The 21,625-nt window shown below is 51.5% G+C and overlaps 1 protein-coding gene across 3 annotated transcripts; it reads right to left on the bottom strand.

Moving 5' to 3' along the window:
- ACP7 (acid phosphatase 7, tartrate resistant (putative)) lies at window positions 4,643–20,744 on the bottom strand. 3 transcript variants are annotated; one of them, XM_018062379.1, is made up of 13 exons: window positions 20,481–20,744; window positions 19,488–19,764; window positions 15,309–15,509; window positions 14,834–15,016; window positions 13,596–13,719; window positions 13,303–13,365; window positions 13,088–13,202; window positions 12,884–12,991; window positions 12,736–12,793; window positions 12,575–12,642; window positions 12,381–12,452; window positions 7,739–7,879; window positions 4,643–6,068 (listed from the first exon to the last, which is right to left on the bottom strand). In XM_018062379.1, exons 2-13 carry the CDS (start codon window positions 19,606–19,608, stop codon window positions 6,003–6,005), a joined length of 1,320 nt encoding a protein of 439 aa, XP_017917868.1. In that variant the 5' UTR covers window positions 19,609–19,764; window positions 20,481–20,744; the 3' UTR covers window positions 4,643–6,002. The 3 variants fall into 3 exon arrangements, with proteins under 3 accessions (XP_017917868.1, XP_017917870.1, XP_017917869.1); XM_018062381.1 differs by having other exon boundaries at window positions 7,739–7,876; window positions 20,481–20,742; XM_018062380.1 differs by lacking the exon at window positions 20,481–20,744 and adding an exon at window positions 20,337–20,397.

Below are 21,625 nucleotides of genomic sequence, written 5' to 3'. Positions count from 1 at the left end.
TCAGTCCCTGGGGCAGGAAGATCCCCTGGAGCAAGAAATGGCTACCCACTCCAGTGTTCTTGCCTGGAGAATCCAAGGAATGGCGGAGCCTAGTGGGCTGCCATCTATGGGGTCGCACAGAGTCGGACACGACTGAAGCGACTTAGCAGCAGCAGCAGCATGACCCTATGGACTGAGGCCCACCAGGCTCCTCTGTCCATGGGATTTCCCAGGCAAGAATACTGGAGTGGCTTGCCATTTCCTCCTCCGGGGCATCTTCCTGACCCAGGGATCGAAACTGTGTCTCCTGCATTGCTGGGGGATTCTTTACCACTGAGCCATCTGGGAAACTATATTTAGGCTGCGCTACATCTTAGCTGTGGCATGTGGGAGCTAGTCCCCCAACCAGGGTTTGAACCTGGGCCTCCTGCACTGGGAGACTGGAGTCTTAAGCACTGGACCCACTAGGGTAGTCCCCTGGAATGTATACTTTAAATCATCCCTGGATTACTTGTAGTACCTAATACAATGTAAATACTATGTAAATAGTTGTAAATGCTATGGAAATAGCTGCCAGGATCCAGCAAATTCAAGGTTTGCTTTTTGGAACTTTCTGGAATTTTTTTTCTGGGTATTTTCCATCCACGGTTGGTTGAATTGAAGGATGCAGGACTGTAGCCAACTGTGTACAGTTCCACTCAGAGCATTCCAGGAAAAGCAAATCTAATCTACAGTGACAAAGAGCAGATGAGTTGTTGCCTGAAGCTGAGAGAGAGAGGGGAGCACTAGCTGCAGGTATGGGGGATGCTTTGGGGTGCAGAAATGTTCTGATTCTTGATTTTGATGGTGGTTTCATGGGAATACACATCTGTCAAAACTCATCATGATGGGAGGAGACCTATGGCTGATTCATGTTGATGTTCGGCAGAAACTAACACAATATTGTAGGACAATTATCCTCCAATTAAAAATAAATAAATTTAATTATTAAAAAACTCGTGGCTGTTTCTCAAACACACAGGTTCAGTCCTGCCTCGGCCTTTGCACCTGTTGGTCCCTCTGCCTGGATCACTCTTCCAGGTCTTTACTTTGACCGACTCCCTGTCCTCTGGCTCAAATGTCACCTCTTCAGAGAGGCCTTCCCTGGACACCACATCGAAAGCACTCTTTCCATTCCCACACTTTAATTTCAGTGTATTTTCTTCACAGTGCTGATCACCATCTGGAGCTACCCTGTGATGGCATTTTGGTTTTCATGATTTCTTCGCTACACCCCTCCCCCCAGTAGAAGTCAGCCTTCACAGGGGCCACCACCGTGTCTCCAGCACGTGATCATAGTAGGTGCATAGTTGTTTTTTGTTTTTGTTCTTGTTTTTGTTTTTTTGGCTATGCCATGTGGCATGTGGAACTTCCCTGCCCAGGGACTGAACTCTGCCCTCTGCATTGGAAGTCTGGAGTCCTTGCTATTGGACCACCAGAGAAGTCTCGCGTGGTTCTTGCAATCCACAGAAACCATGTCTGGCTGATTTAAGCAATGCAGGACTTTATTAATTAAAATATTTGTCAATAATGAATCTAGAGACCTGCAGCTTCCTCCTTCTAATCTCTCCATAGTGCCCCCGCACCCCACAACCAGACATCCCAGGAGCTTTCCAGGCCCTGATGCCCTTTTTTGGGAGCACTCACAGCCCTCTTCCCATTCCACCTCCCTACACCTCCCTCCCTGCCCCCACCTGCCAGGCAGGCATCTGTGTAACTTGACCCTTGCTCATGCTTTGCCTCCTAGAAGCCTCAGGGTCTCCGGCTTGCAACCTGTCACTTCCTGTGACACACTTCCTGTGTGTGTCAAATGTCACAGGTGTTGCAATGAGCCATGCATGCCTTGTCTCCTACGTACCCAGCCATGGCAGCCCCTAGGGCTGAGCCACTTTATCTGATTCACCGAAATAACTTTTCTGTCATTCACCTGCTCCCCCAGCATCAGGTGCCCTGCCTGCCTTCCTTCCTTCAACCAATGTTTGTTGAGCAACTACTGTGAATCAGGTGCTGGGGCTGCAGGGGTAAACAGAACCAGCAGAAAACCCTGCACCCTGGAAGCTCACATTCTGAAGGAGGAGGTAAAGAATAAATGGTTACGGACTTCCTTGGTGATCTGGCTAAGACTGCTCCCCCAGTGCAGGAGGCCTGGGTTTGATTCCTGGTCAGGGAACTAGATACACACACCACAACTAAGACCCAGAACAGAAAAATAGGTTAACAGATATGTTAAAAAAAAAAAAAGAAGAAGAAATGGTTAAACATCTATCCATATAGTAGGTCACAGTGTCCAAGCGCGCTGAAGGGAAATAAAGCACGGAGAGTTCTCTGATGGCTTAGGACTAGTGCTTAGGACTCCAGGTTTTCACTGCTGTGGCCTGGGTTCAGTTCCTAGTTAGGGAACTGAGATCTCGAAGGTTGCATGGTGTGGCCAAAATAGAAAAGAGAGCAGGGAAAGGAGATGGGAGGAGGGGCTGAGGATGCTGGTTTTGACAAGGTGGTCTAAGAGGGACAAAAAGGGTGAGATTAGAGCAGAGCCCTGAAGGAGGGCAGGGATGGAGCCAAGCAGATCCCTGGGGGCAGCCTCCCAGGCAGAGGCACAAGCCGTGCAAATGTGAGAGGGTGACCTGATGTATTTGAGGCCAGCCTCCCAGGCGGCGCTAGTGGTAAAGAACTCGCCTGCCAGTTCAGGAGACAGAAGAGATACGGGTTTGATCCCTGGGTCAGGAAGATCCCCTGGAGGAGGGCATGGCAACCCACTCCAGTGTTCTTGCCAGAGAATCCCATGGACAGAGGAGCCTGGCGGGCTATGGCCCATAGGGTCGCAGAGCGTCAGACACGATGGAAGGGACTTAGCATGCGTGCACGCACGGGGCTGGAGCAGAGTGCCAAGGGGCGGGTGGTGGGAGATGAGCACAGGGAGGGGATGGCAGTAGGCTGATCGGGGTGGGCTATGGGGAGAGCTCTGGCTCCCCAACTCCAGTGACCACAGGAATGTCTCTAGGGAACAGACTATGGAATGGGGATGGTGCGGGTGGGGAAGCAGAGGAGACCAGGCGGGAGGTGGGGGCAAGGTGACAGGACAAGTGTGGGAGTCTTGTAGGTGGGAGGAAAAAACGAATTCTAGATAGATTTTAAAAGTCAAAGCCAGGGCATTTCCCTGGTGGTCCAATGGTGAAGACGCCATGCTTCCAACGTGGGGGTGCGTGGGTTCAATCCCTGGTGGGGGAACTAAGACCCCACATGTTGATCGGTCAGAAAAAAAAGCCAACAGCGTTTACTACATAATTAAACCTGGGATGAGAGAAAAAGAGGAGTCAGGGACAATACCAAGGCTTTCAACCTCATTTAATCCCAAGGACACCGCACAAAGTACGATCACCCTTCTGTAACAGGTGAAGAAATAGAGGTTCAGAGAGGGGTGGTGATTCCACACCCCACAGGACATGGCAGAATGGAGATTTGAACCCGGTTGCTGCCTGGTGGTCAGTGCCAGGCCAACAGAACGTGCCAGACCCACACGGACATCAGCTTAGTCTTCGGCCGCAGCGTGCAATGAATGACCACCCCCCCCCCCCCACTGGTCACTTGACGGGCTTGGTGCCTCCCTCTGTGGCGTTCTCTTGCTGCTTCTCATCCGTATTGTGTAACCATATTTCCCTGCCGGCCTTTGGGCTCCCGAAGGATTTTACCGGGCTGATTCATCTCTGTCCCTGGCATTGCCTGGCTGGAGCCTGACACATGGCAGCCTTCATTAAGGCACAAGTATTTATTACCCTCAAGAATTTATCTAGTGCTGGGCTGTGCTGGAGTGAGCCCTGAACATTGCCCTCGTGGGGTTGACAGTCCAGTGGGGGAGACAGACCCACCCCTAGACAGTGACAGTCCAGACTGGGCAGGGCCCCCACTCAGCCTGAGAAGGGGTCTGGGAGGAATTGGCGGAGGTGAGTGTGGAGGTAGGGACCCATGAATGAACAAGATGGCCTTGGTCTCCACCCTCACAGACGGCCCCCAGCTCAGTGAGGCAAACTGCCAGTGAACGAGGTAACCAATCAGTCAATGAGCGAATAGCAGAATGCCAAGAGCTGGACATGAAGTAAGACAGGATGAGACAGTGTGACCGCGACCCCTTTAGCTGGGGTTGTCGGGGAAGGCCGACCCCTGGGGCTGAGCAGATGCAGCCCCGAATGAGCGGAGGGAGGGCACTCACAGGGTGAAGAGCCAGTGCACAGGGCCGGGGGCCGACAGTGAGAGAGAGCTTGGTGCTCAAGAAAGTGCAAGGAGGGAATTCCCTGGCCATCCAGGGGTTGAGACTCCATACTTCTACTGCCCAGGGTGTGGGTTCTATCCCTGGTCAGGGAACTAAGGCCTTCCCTGGTGGCTCAACAGTAAATAATCCACCTGCCAATACAGGAGATAGGGGTTCGATCCCTGGGTGGGGAAGATCCCCTGGAAAGAAAATGGCAACCCACTCCAGTATTCTTGCCTGGGAAATCCCATGGAGAGAGGAGCCTGGTGGACTAGTCCATGGGGTTGCAAAAGAGTCAGACACGACTTAGCGATTAAACAACAGGGAACTAAGATACCACATGCTGTGCAGCCAACAAGTAAAAGCTAAAATAAAGATAAATAAATAAATAGAGCCAAGATAAAAAAAAAAAACACCACTGCAAACAGCCTTGGGCAGAGTGGGTGCTGGGTGGGGAAAAGATCTGAGGAGGCTGAAACCGCACAACACAATGGACGAAGCGATGTGTCGTCAGCCTGCAGAGCTAGGAACTCACCGGCTTCACTCAGGAGAGCCCTCATCCTTGAGGCCGGAACCCAGCATTTGCCTAGGACCTCTGGAGTCAGGTCCTGCCCATCAGCAGCTCAGAACCCTCCTGTGGCTCCATGTCACTCAGGATAAAGGACAGAGACCGCCTCGTGACCCACAGTGTCCCATGGGATCTGCCGTTCTCACTTCTCTATTTTCATCCCTACTCTTCCTCTTACTCTGGCTCCATCACACTGGCCTCCCCAACTGATGCTCTGCTGTGTTTCTGCCCCAGGGCCTTTGCACTGGCTCTTCCTCTGCCTGGACCGCTCTGCCCATGTGACTCCTCCGTCCCCTTCCTGCCTTTGCGTGTGCTTGATCACCATTTGCCCTGTCATGTGTTTTTCTTATCTATTGTGCTTGCTGTCTGACACCCTGGATAGAATTTCACCTCCATGAGGGCAGACATCTCTGTGCTGTTCACAGCATGGAGAACAGGTCCCGGCACATAATAGGCGCTCAATAAATAACGATTGATTACACAAAAGGAAGAGGCAAAACAGAGGGAGGGGGAAAATTTTTAAAGGGAGGAAAACCGCAGGTCTGTGAGCTCCTAAGCTTGTCAGCTGTCCCAGCTGGCAGTTTGGAGTGTTAACACTTGCCCGCTTCCAGGATAACTTGGTGGCAGACTGGGAGACTGCGGCCCGGACCACACTGGCTAGCTTCCCTTGGGCTGTTGGAGCCAGGCCCCTGATTGGAACGGAGGGCCGGCCTGGAGGAGAAGGTCGCTGGCGCCACCTGCTGGACAGTGGTGTCATGACAGCTGCCCACCCTGCTGACTTTAGTTAAGGGCCTTTGCTAGGCGGGCAGAAGAGACAGCCCAGAGGGGCCATCACCAGCAGAAGTTCAGAGTCCAGGGAGGCACAGCCATAAGCCTCTTTATTCCCGAGGCCCTGTGGACACTCCACCCAGTTAGTGCTATGCAGGAAGGCAGGGTGGTGCCACCCACAACCTGTCTTGCTTCACTCTGCCTGTACATACAACTGCTCTCCCAACCCAGCAGGCTGGGACCCCCAGCTCTCTGGGAGGTGAGAGCTGCTCCACCTCTCTCGGGGCTGCATCCACCCTACATGGTGCCAAGGATGGCAGAGGAGTCGAGCCCCCCACCCCCGACTCCCCTCTAGGGCCTGGCAGCAAGGCCCTGGGTTCCTGATGAGAGCTGTCTTCATTCCTACAGGTACATCGTCCGGCCAAGCAGGGGTCTCACCACCCAGACGTCGTCCACAATCTTCCCATCCTGCAAGGGACCAAAAAAAAAAAAAGGAGGAGGAAATCAGGGCTGAAAGCCCAGATTCTGGGGCCAAGTGGCCGGGGTTCAAATCCGAGCTCTGTCGCTGATAAGCTGTGTGACTTTGAGCAAGTGGCTAGACCTCTTTGAGCCTCAGTTTTCCTCATCTGGAAAGAGAGGATGATAGAACTAGTACGCACATCATAGATACCGTGAGAATTAAGTGAGCTATTTGGAAAAGGCTTAAAAGGGAGCCTGGCCTATGGCAAGGACTGGGTAAATGTAGGCTGTTACTATTAGAGTACAAACCCCAGAGTGAGACAAAACTCACTTTATATGCCAGGAAAGCCACCCTCTGTGGCTTCCAGCACATGGTCCAACTCAGCCTGACTTCCATATTCTTTTGGGTTTGGGTTGGCCGGAAAGTTTGTTTGTGGTTTTCATTAAGACGTTTAGAAAAAGCCCAAATGAACTTTTTGGCCAACCCAATACAAAGTGGGGAGAACTGAATAGATAATACACACAAGTGCCTGACCCTGTATGGGCCACACAATAAATGGTAGCTATTTATCGTAAAAAGAATATGGTCTTTGTGGTCGTATCTCAGCTCCGCAACCTCTGGCTGTGCAACCCTGGGAAAGTTACTTGCCCTCTCTGAGTCTCTGTTCGCTTAGCTGTAAAATGGAAAGAAAATGTGCCCCATAGTATTATTGTAGTGATTAAAGGGACTAAATATAAGGCATTGAGCTCAGGGTTTTGTGCACAATAGGTGTTCAATCAATCATAGTTATTAGTGCTATTTTAAAACTACAATGGCAAAAATACAGAAAGGTGAGCCATGATTATATGGGTCCATCTAAGCTTAAGCCACTGTTTCCCCATCTATTTCCCATGAAGTGATGGGACCGGATGCCATGATCTTTGTTTTCTGAATGTAACAGAGGATGAGATGGCTGGATGGCATCACTGACTCGATGGACGTGAGTCTGAGTGAACTCCGGGAGTTGGTGATGGACAGGGAGGCCTGGCGTGCTGCGACTCATGGGGTCACCAAGAGTCGGACACGACTGAGCGACTGAACTGAACTGAACTGAACTGAACTGAAGCTTAAGCCATGGGGCTTCCTAGATGGCACAAGTGGTAGAGTTTTCACTTGCTAATGCAGTTTTCACTTGCTAATGCAGAAGGCACAAGAAACTCGGGTTTGATCCCTGGGTCGGGAAGGTTCCCTGAGATAGGAAATGGCAACCCACTCCAGTATCCTTGCCTGGGAAACCCCATGGGAAGAGGAGCCTGGCGGGCTACAGTCCGTGGGGCTGCACACACATCATATTGGTTTCCCTCTGCCTGCCTCCCACCACCTACTTTTTCCTTCCCCTGCTTCATATTGATAAATCCCTTTAGAACTGACCATGTTTTAGAAACCATTCTGAGCACTTTCTATATAATAAGTCATTCAACCCTCATTCAATCCTCTGGGGCAGAAACGATTAACATCCCCATTTTGCAGATGGGAAAACTGTGGCTCAGAGTTGCTTGAGGTTATCCAGCTGGTAAGCAGCAGAGGCAAGATTTGAATGCAGGATCTCCAGCTCTCAAGCCCACTTTTTAAACCACTTGACTCCAGAACACACCGGGCCTGCTTTTACAGGCAGGTGATCGGGCCACTGCTCACTGACCTGGTCATCAGACACCTGCTGGATGTGGACATGGGTCCCATTGAGAATATGCAGCCGTGTGTACCCGTACTCTTTCACACGCAGGGCGCTCCAGGGCCGCGGGAAGAGGGTGAAGGGGGTGAGCAGCTCCTCACAGCCCTGCTGGAAAGAGTCTTTTAGCCCCAGGGCTGGGGCAGGTGAAGTACCCACCAGGGAGCAGAAAAGACCTGCCAGGTGGGATCCTGCCACCCCCAGGGAAGACAAAGCTGGTTAAGACTTGACCTTGGTAACACACACAACTGAGGGTTTTGACCCAGCCAGGCTTTCTGTGCCCCGAGTCTTGGACTTAGACAACAGTGTGTGGTTGAACAAGACTGTCCACTGAAGCATTTTCTGTAAAAGCTCTGAGCTGGAAGTCAGCCAAATGCCCATCAGTAAGGGTCAGTTAAATAAATTAGAGCGTAGCCATCACAGAGAGGGCCAGTATAGAAAGATGGCCAAGATGTATTGTTAAGGGGAAAATGCAATTCACAGAATAGAAGAAATCGGTGGCTTTCAACCCTCGCTGCAGAGTAGACCCTCCAAGAAAGCTTTTAAAATCATCATTGCCTGGGAGAGAGGAAGTGTTTATCCTTGCAGTAGAAAACTAGGTGATGTGAGCAGGAAGGATGAGGGAGCTTAAAAAAAGAAAAAAGAAAAATCCCCATGTTGCAGCCATCTCTGTAATAACTGCTGGAAGCAAGAACCATCAATGGACGGTCACAGTAGCGGGGAAAGTATGAGGAATAGCAGGATATCTGCATAGTCTCCAAGTAGGCACTCCAGGAGACACTTGTTAACTTTAAAGGGGAAAATCATAAGCATGGTGCAAGAGATGCATAAACTGAGCCTTAAAGAGATACCATGCACTTCCTCATAGGATACACTGAAAAGAACACAGTACTGGAGACTTCCCTGCTGGTCCAGTGGTTAAGAATTTGCCTGGCAACGCAGGGGATGCACGTTCAATCCCTGGTCAGGGAACTAAGACCACCCCCCCCCCATGCAGCAAAGCAACTGAGCCCACACATCACAACTAAAGACTCAATATGTAACAAAAGGTCCTGCAGGAGGCAATGAAGATCTGACTGTGGCAACTAAGATCTGACGAGGCCAAATAAGTAAATATTAAAACACACACACACACAGGCAAAACCAGTATCACTTTTGTGTGTTCTTATAAGAAATGCGTAACTTCAATCTAATCAAACCCACACTGAGAATCTACCAAACAACGTTGCTGTGCTCGTCAAAATTTTCAAAGTCTTGAAGAATGCCGAAAGAAGGGAAAATGTTTCTGATTAAAGGAGGGGAGAGAAACAAGACACAAAAATAGAATGTATGATCTTAAACTAGATCCTGGATCAGAAAAAAAAAAAATCCTTAAAGAACATGAATCAGACAATTGGATAAATTTGAATGAGACTGGATGATGGTATATTATCAATTGTTAACTACTTGACTCTTATATTGTACTGATGTAAGAGAATGTCCTCATTTTTTTAGGAAACACAGATGGAAGGTTAAAGGGGCATCATTTCTGCAACTGAACTCTTCATTGGATCTGCAAATGATAGTCAAACTGTGCACACAGATACACACACACGCACACACACACATATCAAGAGACAGACAGACAGAAATAGAGACTGAATCAAGAATGGTTAAATGTTCACAGGCCAAGGCCAAGCCCTCAGCTTCTGGTGTTTGTCCTGGGGTTAGGCCAGGGCATCAGAGATTTAAAACCTCCCTAGGTAATTCTAACATGCATCAAGGCTGAGAACTGCTAGGGTATGAAGGATGATCTGAAATGTGTTTTAAAAGTGGGTGATGGGACTTCCCTGGTGGTCCAATGGTTAAGAATTTGCCTCCGATTGGAGGGGATGTGGGTTCGATCCCTGGTCAGGGAACTAAGATCCCACGTACTGTGGGGCAACTAAGCCCACATGACACAACTCGGGAAGCCTGAAAGTGAAAGTGAAGTCGCTCAGTCGTGTCCGACTCTTTGCGACCCCATGGACTGTAGCCTACCAGGCTCCTCGGTCCATGGGATTTTCCAGGCAAGAGTATTGGAGTGGGTTGCCATTTCCTTCTCCAGGGGATCTTCCCCACCCAGGGATCAAACCCAGGTCTCCTGCATTATAGGCAGACACTTTACCATCTGAGCCACCAGGGAAGTTAGGCACTGCAACTAGAGAAAGCTTTCATGCTGCAATGTTGAGCAACACCGCCCCCGCCCCCCGCCACCCCACCATGCACTGCAAGAAAAATCCAGTGTAGCCAAAAAAAATGAAAAGAGGGTGATGCAGTAATACGTCTCTGTTGAGACACTGACTAATTTGCATACACAGAAAATATTCTCAAACGCCACCCAAGAGGCGTAACCATTGAGAGCGGGACTCAGTGGTAAAGAACTTGCCTGCCACTACAGGAGACATAAGAGACGTGACTTCAGTCCTTGGGTCTGGAAGATCCCCTGGAGGCGGGCATAGCAACCCACTCCAGTATTCTTGCCTGGAGAATCCCTGTGGACAGAGGAGCCTGGCAGGCTACAGTCCATGGGGTTGCAAAGAGTCAGACACGACTACAGTGACTTAGCAAGAGGGATGTGGATGGCTTCATCTCGTGTCCTCTGTACTGTCTGAATTTTTATCACAAGAAGTTCTTCCTTGGATCTCACTAATTTGTTGTTGCTTAGTCACCCAGTCGTGTCCGACTCTTTACAACCCCATGAACTGCAGCACACCAGGCCTCCCTGTCCTTCACCATCTCCTGAAGTTTGCCCAAGTTCATGTCCGTTGCATCGCTGATGCCATCCAGCCATCTCATCCTCTGATGCCCTCTTCACCTTCTGCCCTCAATCTTTCCCAGTATCAGAGACTTTTCCAATGAGTTGGCTGTTGGCACCAGATAACCAAAACATTGGAGCTTCAGCTTCAGCATCAGTCCTTCCAACGAGTATTCAGGGCTGATTTCCCTTAAGATTGACAGGTCTGATCTCCTTGCTGTCCAAGGGACTCCCAAGGGTCTTCTCCAGGACCACAGTTCAGAGGCATCAATTCTTTGGTGCTCCACCTTCTTTATGGTCCAACTCTCACAGCCATATGTGACCACTGGGAAGACCACTAGTTTGTAAAATCAGCTTAAAAAATAAGCTCTCACTTCTTGCGGAAGTGATTGATTCCAAGGCTGCTGGTGGTGGGAGTGGAGGGGACACAAGATGGTCCTGGAGCAACTTGTGGAGCCAAAAAGTAAGAAAGAGCCCACAAAACGACAGGGACACTTTGAAAGGATGCGGGACCTGATCTGAAGAGCTCCCAGTGGCCAGAGTGAGAGCTTGTACACAGCAGCATCAGTAGCAGGAAAATTGGATTATAACCCACAGGAGGAAATAATTCCCCATGAGGCCACACTGGTGCAAACCCATAACTAACCAACCAACTAAATGGAGCAGAAGGGACAACCCTTCCTCACAGGAGGTTGCTAATTAATAAATCAGGGAGAAATGAGGGAAATCGACGATTCCCAGCCGAATGCCCCAGTGATCACTGTTGCAGGCAAGACCCACTGATGGATTCAAATATTAGTAAGTGGAGACCTCCCTGGTGGCCCAGTGGCTAAGACTCTGAGCTCCTGATGCAGGGATCCTGAGTTTGATCCCTGGTCGGGGAACTAGATTCACATGCTGCAACCAAGAGCTCAAATGCCGCAACTAAAAATTCCAAGAGCTGCAACTGAAAAAAAAAGAAAAAGAAAAAGAAAAGAAAGAGTCTATGTGCCACGATTGAGACCTGGCACAGGCAAACAAATTTAAAAAAGAAAACAGTGGGTGAAAGTCGGAGGAGAAACAACTTTCGCAGGGTCTAAAAGCATCTCCCCCAAGATGTTTATCTGCCAAAAAGGGATACACAGCAAGTTGATGGTGGAAGAACATCCTTACACAGGTGATTCAGAGAAACTCCTCCAGGAATGAGACACTGTGAGGGCCTGGACCCCTCGGTCCTGAGGACACAACCATCACTTGTGATTGTCTGGCCCCAAATGCGTAACCTGCATCTTGGCATGAGAAAGTATCAGACAAACCCAGATCCAGGGGCATTCAGGAAAAAGACCAAAAACAAACAACTGGCCAGAATGATGGAGGAATCGTCACAGATGGGAGGAGACTAAGGAGACACATGGAGGAGGAGATGGCAACCCATTCCAGTATCCTTGCCTGGAAAATTCCATTGACAGAGGAGCCCGGTGGGCTACCGTCCACGGGGTCACAAAGAGTTGGCTGCAACTGAGCACAAGGAGACACAATAACCAAATACAGTGGAGAATGAGCTGGTGCAATGTGGATAGAGGCTGGAGTCCAGTTACAAGGATAATAATAAGTCCTCTGTCCTCAATCCGACCAGCAGACCTGGGCAAGCACTCCCTGCCCCTGCCACTTACTGAACCTGTGACTTCGAAGGAGTATTTTACCCTTAGCTTCTGTTTCTGGGCATACTACTAGGTACATCGAACCCTCTAAGAGATGCCAGCCGTATAAAGCAGGAGGCACCCAAGCTGGCACAGGTGCCACCCTCAATAGATCAGAGGTCAAAGGCAACATCCCACCCCACCCCGCCCTGCTCACAGCGGATCCTGTGATGATGTGGACAGGGCCTCGAGGGTGGGTGTAGGGCATCTCTTGGCTGCCATTAAGTACCTGGAGAAGTGACAAGGTGGAGAGGGTGTGTCACACCAGCCAGGCCCCCGGGGATCTGACTGAGGGGTCCACTGACACCACCAGCTCCATGGGTCTCAGCCCTTCTAGGGGGCCTCCCTCACCTGGTAGTTGTAAATCGGCCACAGGCGTTCATATGAGTGCTCATGGGCCCACAGCTCCAGGTCGACCCCTGAGACAGAGCAAGAGGGGTTCAGGACTCCGAATTCAGGAGAGAAGGGAGGCGGGGCCTGGCAAGTCCTGGGGTGGAGGGGGGGTTACTCACCATATTTGTAAAAAAGATCCTCCAACCCATAGAATTTGCCACGGAGGCCTTTGCGAACCTAAGCAAGATAAGCAAGGAGGGGAGGCGTGACTCGGGCTCACCCCCGACCTGGATTTCGGCACCTTGTTCCCAGGGAGGGGGTGCTCACCTTGCTTTCATGCCAGGTACAGTCATCCAGGTCAGCATTGGAGCAGTACATGGGCCGGTGGCCCATGGTGATGATCCACGGCCGGACTGCCCGGTTCTTATTGGCTTTCTGCAGAGAAGGGTTCAGAGTGAGGGGCAGGGGGTGGAGGGCGGTGATGGAGGAGGGGGTGGGGGGGCACATCCCGGGGGGACATCCACAGGTTACCTGGAGGTCGCTCTCCAGCCAGTGAAACTGTCTCTCTACCAGGTGGCGGCCATAATGGAGGAAGAAATATACCTCGGTGGAGAAGGAGATGATGTGTGCGGGTCCCAGATCCCAGCTGGAAGGGTCAAAGGGCAGGGGTCAGAGGTTAGGGTCTCCTCTGCATCCCCTATCCTTCAGGGGAGGGAGGCCGGTGTTCCTGCTCTCCCCCAGATTACCTGTACCACAGGCCTTCGGTGTTCCCCGGCATGCTGAAGCGCGCTTTGTAGTTGGAGAAGTTGCTGGATAAAAGGAAGTAAAAGGGTAGGAGGGAGGGTCTGGGTGCCCACCCCCACCCCCCACCCCCCACTTCCCACCGTCAGGCCAAGCCTGGCTCCCAGCCCAGCCCTCATCTCCTCTCCTCTCATGTCCGTCAACAAGCTGCTGCAGTGTGAGAAACTAAGGTGAGACACTAGGAAGGACTGGTTTTGTCGGCCAGGCCCTCGCCCACCCCAAAGCCCTCGAGCCTCACTAGCGTTCCTCGTGATTCCCAGGGCAGGTCATGTAGGGCAGGCTGGCAGCCACGGGTTCGATGAGTTTCATGAACCTGTCCCCGACACGCGCATTGTCCTGATCCATGTTATAGGCGAAGTCTCCTGGGTGGGGGTGGGGAGGTGGGGGGTGGAGGAGAGGATGAAGACCCAGACCCAGCTCTGCTGTTGCCAGAACTGAGACCTGGTTGGTCAAGTCCTGGCTCCCCCTTCCACTCAGGCATCTTCAATCCCTACCTCACATCCAAGTGCATGAGCACTTGGAACCGTCTCCTTAGCCTCTGGTCTCTGTCATGCCTGCAGGACCCAGGATCTCGCTGGTCTCCTGTGCCCCAGCACCCCAGCCCCATCTCATCCCTTCCCAGAGTAATGACAACATTGAGACGGACATGGTCTGCTTTGGCACTGGTCTTGTACCCGGCAGTGTTCCAGATGCTTTGCTTGATCACCCAGATCTTCAAAACACCCTCTGAGGTGGATGTTATTATCATCCCCATTTTAGATGGGGAAACCGAGGTCCAGGGAGGTGGAGAGCTGACTCAAGGTCACAGAGCTGAGCTTAAGGATCCAGAAATCAAACCTCAGGAGTCTGATTCCAGCGTCTACTACAGCTTTGAATCATATCAGCCCGTTTCTATCTCCCATTTGGTTCCTGGCTCTCAGATCACAGCAGAAATGATCATGACAACCAACACTTATGTAGCACCTACAGCGTGCCAGGCAATGTCGACTTATTTCATCATGGCGCCTGTGTGCTAAGTCGCTTCAGTCGTGTCCGACCCTTTGTGACCCCGTGGACTGTAGCCCGCCAGGCTCCTCTGTCCATGGGATTCTCCAGGCGAGAACACTGGAATGGATTGCCATGCCCTCCTCCAGGGGAATCTTCCTGACCCAGGGATCGACCCCGCGTCTCTTACATCTCCTGCATTGGCAGGCAGGTTCTTTACCAGTAGCGCCCCCTGGGAAGCCCGTATCGTCATTACAACAGTCGGACGACTCTAACCTAGTCCCAGCTCTTACAACACTAATACAGAGGAGAAAACCAATGTACGTAGCTCTAAGAGCCAGACTGATTTTAAGCCGGGAGCCCGGTTAACCGCGACAGCATCTCCATGGCCAGTCTCCTCCCCCGTCCCTTTGGAACCACGCTGGCCCCGGCTCCCAGCCCCTCGCAGTCCTGGCGTCACCCCCACCCCATACCTAGCCGATGCCTCCTCACCCACATGAAGAACAGCGTCGTACATGCCCTGCTGGGTGTCCCGGCGCAGTCGGGGGAGGGCCCTCGGGTTGTCGGCCCCCAGATCCCCAAACACAGCTAGGCGCGGGCTCCAGTGGGGTCCGTTCTTCAAGGCCCGGAAGCGGAAGCGACGGCTCCAGCCCTGAGCACTGCCACAGCGGTAAACTGAGGGGAGAGGAAAAGGTCACAGTCTGCCGGGGCTGGGGGGGGGGGCAGGAGCACCTCAGGGTGTCTCCTTCACCCCCATCCATCCTCAACTGTGGGGGGACTGAATGGGTCTAAACCACGCCCCTTCTGACCACCTCACCCCAAGTCTCCAGCCTTCTGTTTTCATCCCAGGGTCTCATACAATAGGCTTGCAGGAAAGCAGAGAGGGTACCAGCCCGCCTGAGCCACCCGCCAGTAGTAGCTGTTAGCCCACATTCCACTCCTCCCATTCGCCCTGGGCGCCTCTCACCATACTGGACCCCTGGCAGCAGCCCCTGCAGGGAGACTCGGTGTATGTAGAGCTTCCGCCGGAGAATGCCCCCATCCACAAAGGGGCTGAAGGTGCCCCGAGCCTGGAAGGGCAGGGGCTCAGAAGGCTGCAGCCCATACTGCACTTCAGAGGGCACTGGGACCCATGTGGTCCAGGTTACAGTCATGGAGCCTGGCTCACCTGGAGAGAGAGGCAAAGGAGGTTCGGCAGTGAGGCCTGGGCAGAGGTGGGGAGGGATGTGCAGAGAGTGAGAGGCTGTTGAACATTCAGGAGTTAAGGACACAGGTTCTGGAGCTTCCCAAGTTCAATCCCTACTTCACCATTTCCAAGCTGTGATTTCCTTGGGCAAGTCACTGCAGCTCTCTGAGCCTCAGTTTCCTTGTCGGTAAAATGGAATGATAATAGTATCTTGCCTATAGGGTTCTTTGAGGCTTAGATGAATAAACAAGAGGAAAGCACTTGAAGCAGTGCCTGGTACAGTCAGGGTTACATGAGTGGATAGATATTATTATAAATGGTGTTACTGTGTGCAGGCTTGTGCCACATACTTTACACATGACACTGTTTAGGGGTTGTAAACTCAGATGTCTGGAGGCCAGTTAGGTCATATATATGGGAACAAGGGCCAGCTGTAAGGAGGAAGGCAGCAGGGAGGGGTGGAGTCTGTGGCCGAGCGTAGAGCCTGCCCTGTCTCAGAGCGGAAGCCACTGTTCAGCTCTAGGGATGGCCGCCGTGCAGGAAGCAGGCTTGGTACCAGCCAGTCTGTCAACTTATAGAGCAGATCTTTATACTGCTAAGTGCTACTGCTGCTAAGTCACTTCAGTCATGTCTGACTGTGAAACCCCATTGACGGCAGCCCACCAGGCTCCTCCGTCCTGGGATTCACCGGGCAAGAACCCTGAAGTGGGTTGCCATTTCCTTCAATGCATGAAAGTGAAAAGTGAAAGTGAAATCGCTCAGTCGTGTCTAACTCTTAGCGACCCCATGGACTGCAACCTACCAGGCTCCTCCATCCATGGGATTTTCCAGGCAAGAGTACTGGAGTGGGTTGCCATTGCCTTCTCCAAAATCTTTATACAGTGGTTTACGTATCCCAAGAGCACATACAAACTTTTAAGTAATAGCTTCTAATTCTTGAATGTCAGCAACCAGGGACTTCCCTCAAGGTCCAGTGGTTAAAACTCCCGCTTCCAATGCAGGGGGCCTGGGTTCGAGGGTTCAATCTCTGGTGAGGGAACTAAGATTTCTCATGCCACAAGGCATGACCAGAAAAGTCAATTTGCACACAAACAAACCCCATTAGCAACAAAATCAAGGTTTTAAAAATACCATGTGGTGTGTGTGCACGTGTGCTAAGTCGCTTCAGTCGTGTCTGACTCATTAAAACCCTACAGACTGTAGCCCACTGGGCTCCTCTGCCCATGGGGTTCTCCAGGCAAGAATGCTGGAGTGGGTTGCCATGCCCTCCTCCAGGGGATTTTCCCGACCCGGGGATTGAAATGGAGTCTCTCATGTCTCCTGCGATGGCAGGCGGGTTCTTTACCATTAGGGCCACCTGGGAAGCCCACCAGGTGATTCTTTTTCCTGCAACTTGTGTACAAAAGGCACGAGCACAGGTTATTCATGGCAGCACTGTTTGTAACTGCAAAATATCAGAAACCACAGACATGCCCCTACATAGGAGCGTGACCTAAGGAACTAGGTAACATCCGTACCAGGGAGCACTTCACAGCTGTCGGAAAGGAAGATGATGAACTCTAGGAACCAGTACAGAATGACGTCCAGGACACAACGTTAAAAGAAGCAATGTACGCGAGAGTGTCTGTAGTCAGCTACTCTTCATGGAAGAGGGTGTAAGAGAATACACAGGTGTCTGCTCATTTATTTGTACAAGAAAGGTACACCAGAAACTGAACAGCTGGATTACTTACATGGGCTGGAATGGGGAAGGGGTAGAAAAAAGAGGGAAGGGAATGGAGTAGTTAGTCGAGATGCAGGGGGTAGGATGCTTCTCGAATCTGTCTTTTTCTTAAAACCCTGAGTCCTAGAGCTATAGTCCTGTTTCATCTTTCCTTCACACACCCCAAGAAATGAACAATTAAAGCCTTCCTAGGTTGTAGGGGGGCTAGTGTTCCCTGCCAGTGCAGGAAACATAAGAGGTAAGGGTTCGATCCCTGGGTCAGGAAGATCCCCCTGGAGGAGGGCATGGCAACCCACCCCAGTATTCTTGTCTGAAAACTCCCATGGACAGAGGAGCCTGGCTGGCTACAGTCCATAGGGTTGCAGTGAGTCAGACACAATTGGAGTGACTTAGAACACACGTAGGTTGTAGGGGGAAGTCAATACGGAATAGAAACACTAACAAAGGGCTGTAAGTATATAAAAAAACAGGGACCTCCCTGGCGGTCCAGTGGTTGAGAATCTGCCTTGCAATGCAGGGAACTCAGGTTTCATCTCTGGTCAGGGGACTAAGACCCCACAGGCCACAGAGCAACCCCTTTATCCTGACTTTAGCACTGAACAAATAAGTAAGTCTACTGTAGATAGAGGGAGCTTGGTTTCTCAATGTTGGAAAAAGAAGTTGCAAATGAGGAAAGAAAGCTAAAGTACACCCTTGTTGGTGGACTGAAATACTGTTGGTATTAGTAAGATCTCATGGTATCTAAAATTAATACAAAATTTACAGTTTGAAGACCAAATATGGCAGACTCTTAAGCCAGCCTGCCTGGGTTCAAATCCCAGAGTGTGTGACCTGAGGTGAGACTCTTCATTGCTTTGGGCCTCAGTTTATCCTTTTGTAAAATGGAACTAACAATAGTACCTACAGCTTAAGGTCAATAAGAGGTTAAATGAGTTTTCCATCTGAATCACTTCTAAGAGTATATTTGTTATTATTATCATTCTTGTGTAGGCCAAACAAAGGACAGCTATGATCTCACTGGGTTTTCACAGCAGCCCTGTGAGATGAGTTTTATTTTTGTTCCCTTTAACAGAGGCCTCCAGGCAAAGTGCCTTGTCCGAGGTTACTTATCCAGCAAATGCCAAAGCCATTTCATTCACGAGGTTTCAGATTCTCAATGCAACTAATCTTTAAGAAACTACCTTAGGACTTCCTGGTGATCCAGGAGTTAAGAATCATCTGCCAACCAATGCAAGGGATGCAGGTTCGATCCCTGGTCCAGGAAGATTCCACATGCCACGGGGCAACTGACTGAGAGCCACAGCTTCTGAGCCCACGCCTGCCCTACAGCCCATGTTCTGAAATAAGAGAGTAGCCTCCTTGCTGCAACTGGAGAAAAGCCTGAGCAGCGGGGGAGACCTAGCACAGCCAAATAAATAAATAATGAAATAAATGAAACTACCCCAAAAGTGTCAAGGATCCAAAAACAGAAGAAAAGTCTGAGAAACTGTCACAGGCAGGAGAGGACATTAAAGAGACCACTGATTTCATAAGTCAATGCCAATTTCCTCACAATATTGCTTTTCTTTTTTAAAGTGTAGTTACTTTTCATGAAAAATGTCATTTACCTTACTACTGAATAGGTTTACTATTGTTCATTTTTAATGATTGAATCAATATTTTTAAATACCTCCATTTTAGTTTCTGATATGGCAACTATTATGGATATAACTCACATAAGCTAAAGCTCTCTGAGGTTCTCATACTGTTTTCAGCTGTGCCAAAGCGTCCTGAGACAGAAACACGTGAGAACCACTGCCACATTCCAAGTTCCCGTTTGCCACTTCACAGGTTAATATTTCACTTACTCTTCACTGAGAGGTCTCACTAATATTACCCCGCTGTCCAGATGAGGAGGCTGAGGCCAGAGAGGTTAAGTCACTCGCCCAAGGTCACACAGCAGATAAGCAACAAAGCTGGGGTTAGAACCCGGAAGTCTGGGTGCAGAGGGTCCAGAGTCCAGGGTTTTATTACCCCCTTGCACCTCCACCCCAAGATCAAGGACCAGGAGGTAGTTTTGTGACAACACGATGAGCAGTTACACAATGAATAAGGACAACTCCAATCCTCCAAGGAGAATGCTCACTATAGGCTGAGAACCAGAATCATTTCCCACACAGCCACATGCCCTACTGCTTACAATCCCCATTTAACAGTCCTCACTGGGAAATGCCCAGGGAGAGGCCACAGACACTTACCTGAGTAGGACAAGTGCACTTGCTCGGGGGCAGCGCTGGGAGGCTTTGGGGACCCCTGGACTTCCAGGGAGAAGAGGAGGAGCAGACAGCAGCAGGCCCAGCAGCGAGGAAAGGAACACATGGTAGAGGGGAGGTGGGGAGCAGGGGAAGGGGAAGGGTCCTGCAGGCATCAGCAGGAGGGGCTGAGAGGATGGGGGAAGGAGGAGGATCCCGGCAGAGAGGGAGCGAGGCAGCGGGGATGGCAGGGAGGGCTTCGCAGGGAGTGCTTATCCAGACGCTGGGGAGAAAACAAAAGCAAGCGTCGTCACTCACGACTGAGAGACAAATACCCTCTGAGCCTCACTGAGTGCTAAGCACTTTGCATAGATGAACTCGTGGGAGCCCGACAACATTCCTGCGTGTGGTGGCCTCTGTGATCATCAGCCCCGTATCACGGGTGAGGAAGTTGAGCAATGGAGTGATTCAGTGGCATGGCTCAAGTGTGAGGGAGCAGAGACTGGAACCCAGGGGTCCTGGCTGCAGAACCCTTGCTCTTATCCACCGTTCACTCCCAGTGCAAGAGGTTTGGGAATGGGATTGGGGGTGGGGCTCTCAGTGTAGGAGGTTGCCTTTGGCAACCCCAACGCCAGCATTCCACCCCCCCTCAGAGACCTCATGGTCCTCTCCTCCATCCTGCAACCTTCCATTTCCATCTTTGTGACCCCAATACCTCCACTCCATCCCCAGACCACCCAAGCATTTCATCCCACCTGGAGCAGCCCCATCCTCCCTGCCCCCATCTCAGCATCCGATCCTGCTGTTAGTGACCCCAGTTTCTCCCTATTTCCTGGCCTGCACTTGCAAACCCACCATCCTTCTCCCCAGCCCTTCCCCTCCCGCTTCACTTCGGATCTCCTGCTCCTGGAGGACCTGCCTGCCAGGGCAGAGGCAGGTGGGGACTGTCAATCCGGAACCGGGAGCTGGGGCTGGGGACTCCCTCCGGTCCCGGCTCACCCTCTGGGATGCCAGCTCCCAGCATGCGCGCGTCTCGGGCACCAATGCGACGGTGGTATTTATGGGCCATCCCACCGCCCACAGCTGTCCCAGTCCCGGAAGAGCCTGCCTTCTCCAGGTGGCAGCCTCCCCAGACAGCTGGGGCCCTGCGTCCCACTGGTCTGGCCGGTCCCAGGCGCCCCACGCCCACACGCCCCCCGCCAAGGGCGGAGCGAAGGAAGGGGGACCCAGGAAGGTTTGGTAAACCACCGCCGCCACCTCCAAGCTGACCACCATGTGAGCGCCCGGACCCGGAAGTCTGTGCTTGTCTCCAGGAGCCTCACCCTGCAGCTGCGGAGCCCCCAGGGCACTGACACTGGTCCCTATCTCTGGCCTTTCGGGATCCCGAGGTGCTCAGGTGTGCAGGCACCTTCCTCCGCGACCTGGGTTGGCGTGGGGAGTTTCCCCATCCCTTTCCCTCCTCGCAGGCTTTGTATTCTTGGCAGTTCCTTCCTCCTCTCCAAGCCTAGTTCACGTCCTTCGCAGCTGCCGCCCCGCCCCCCCGCATGCTGGAAACAAAATCGAGGTCCACCGAATGACAGTGCTGCTTCTGAGCTGTGCGAGCTCGGCTGGTTATTCAGCCTCACTGGGACTCGGTTTCTTCGCCTGTGAAATGAGGGTGATAACAGTTTGAACGCTGTGGGCTATCCTGAGGTTTAAACCAGTTGACACATGAAATTGCATGCTGAGAACAGGGCTTGGCCCAGAGTAAGGGCTGGATAAGAATCAGCTGTTATTTTTATCATTATTAACGTGTGAGTTCCAGAAACTGCCTTGGGATGTAGGTGGGACCCTGCTTCCCTAGTGGCTCAGACGTTAAAGAATCTACCTGCAGTGCAGGAGACCTGGGTTTGATCCCTGGGTGGAGAAGATCCCCTGGAGCAGGGCATGGCAACCCACTCCAGTATTCTTACCTGGCGAATCCCATGGGCAGAGGAGCCTGGTGGGCTACAGTCCAGGGGGGCGGACTAAGCACTAACTAACTAGGTGAGAGCCAGTGAGACTTCTGTCTGTAAAAGGTTTGTGACCTGTTTGAAGGTTGTAAGTGGTTTGCCATGATAGCCTTGGGTATTTTCCCAGAGCCTGGCTCGGACGGTAAAGAAGAC

Source organism: Capra hircus, chromosome 18, assembly GCF_001704415.2.
Source record: "Capra hircus breed San Clemente chromosome 18, ASM170441v1, whole genome shotgun sequence".
Classification (NCBI taxonomy): Eukaryota; Metazoa; Chordata; class Mammalia; order Artiodactyla; family Bovidae; genus Capra; species Capra hircus.
The sequence above is the reverse complement of the archived record's forward strand: the minus strand, read 5'-3'. Positions and strand labels throughout refer to the sequence as shown.